The 1,906-nt window shown below is 36.1% G+C and overlaps 1 protein-coding gene across 1 annotated transcript; it reads left to right on the top strand.

Annotated features, from left to right (window-relative positions):
* Positions 1-269: 269 nt before the first annotated feature.
* Positions 270-805, top strand: LOC142186806 (NXPE family member 1-like; the record flags this gene model as incomplete). The annotated part of the gene is made up of 1 exon (XM_075261371.1): positions 270-805. A coding segment is annotated over one exon (536 nt), but the record flags the coding sequence as incomplete, so codon positions are not given.
* Positions 806-1,906: the final 1,101 nt, after the last annotated feature.

The raw sequence follows: 1,906 nt of genomic DNA, 5'->3' as shown, positions 1-1,906 counted from the left end.
ATCAAAGGGTCACATACCTTTACCACTCAAAGATATGTCATATAGGATCATTTCTTCTATTAATAAATGGACTAATCTTTTTGACACATTTCTTTGATTTGATTCTATTTAAAAACTTTTTTGACTTGTGCGAAAATTTTATTTCAAATTCATGCAGAAAGATAGAAAATTCACAAACTTTCAGATAACTTTGTAAATAAAGTAGATAAAGTAACATCTTATCTATCTATTTATCTATCTATCTATCTAATCTATCTGTTTTCTTGCAGCGCTCAGAAATTTCGATCTTTACGAAGACAATTGGGCTCGCCAACTATTAAACCTGGACATAGCTCGGAATATGAAAATATCTTGGAAGAGGCACACCTTCCCTTTTATTAGCACCTCATACCAATCGTGGAAAGAGGAACGCACCATCACTCGAGAAATCGACTTACTAAGAGGTGATAAGAGAACTTTGGTCATCCTGAACATCGGAGTACATTTCAGAGCCTACCCCGTTTATTACTTCATCAAGAGACTCTATAATATACGCCGCGCCATAGAGCGTTTGTTTCTCAGAAGTCCAGAGACTAAAGTCATTATTAAGACTGAGAATACCAGCGCCATGGATAAGAATTACGAAACTCTCAGTGACTTCCATGCATCTATACATTATATTATCATGGAAATTATCTTCAAGGACCTCAATGTTGGCTTTGTTAATGGCTGGGATATGACCAATGCATTTGATACCAATGAGATTCATCCTCCAGAGAAGGTTATTGGGAATGAGGTCAAAATGATGATGACCTATATATGTTAAATAAAGATTGGGAGGGGAGTATATGGGATGTATGTAGGAGGGGTGTACAGATCGTACTTCCATTTTTAAGTACGACCTGCCATTTTTGTTATTTTTTTTTTAAAATGTAGATTGTGAGCCCCACATAGAGCTCACAATGTACATTTTTCCCTATCAGTATGTCTTTTTTGGAATATGGGATGGAAATCCATGCAAACACGGGGAGAACATACAAACTCCTTGCAGATGGTTTTTTTGCCCTTGGCGGGATTTGAACACCAGGACCCAGCGCTGCAAGGCTGCAGTGCTAACCACTGAGCCACCGTGTGGCCCCCACGACCTGCCATTTTGGAGTACATAAACTGTATTGGTGATACCAACTTTGTGCAAAGTATTTGGTGTCATATGACAATATTATATAAACAACTAAAACTAACTACTAAAATTGTGTTTCTTTTTGTTTATCTTCAATATTATTTTTATTTTTAACTAATCTTGTCCATCCAATGTGGATTGTCCACAATGTGGATTGTCCACATTGTGTGACTTGTGTGTCCATCCAATGCAGATTGGTCTAAAATCACCAGACGAAAAAGTCCTACAAACCCAATTTTTTCATCTGGCAATTTCATTTAAAAATGATGGATATTCGACAGACACCCAACAGACCCTTTATAGACAATGGAGTCCTTCATGCTCCGTTTGAGTTAGCTATTTTTGTGGTCAGTTTTTTCATTCTTCTGGTCCTCTGATAGACCAGAATAGAAAGCCAGCACAGTTGTGAACCAAGGTTGACTTTGTTTGTTTACAGAGAATTCGTTTTTCAAATTAATATACAGCAAAACATCTCCTAATGATCAGTCTGATATATTTTCAGTTCCATCATATAATATGCATCCTGGCCGCCTTTGAGAAACACCGTATAAAATCACTTTTTATTTCAATTTTGGGTGGTAACCTCAAAGAGGTTTCAATAAACGTGCATAGTTATCTGTTTCTGTTTGTCTATGTATAACCATATAATCCACCATGTACACTAAACCAGGACCATGTTCAAAATTGTTTTTTTCACTTTAGATACATGGGTTCAATCCAAGTAATTTTACCAAATTTTATAAAATT

This window comes from Leptodactylus fuscus, unplaced genomic scaffold (genome assembly GCF_031893055.1).
Source record: "Leptodactylus fuscus isolate aLepFus1 unplaced genomic scaffold, aLepFus1.hap2 HAP2_SCAFFOLD_1195, whole genome shotgun sequence".
In the NCBI taxonomy this organism is placed as follows: domain Eukaryota; kingdom Metazoa; phylum Chordata; class Amphibia; order Anura; family Leptodactylidae; genus Leptodactylus; species Leptodactylus fuscus.
The sequence above is the reverse complement of the archived record's forward strand: the minus strand, read 5'-3'. Positions and strand labels throughout refer to the sequence as shown.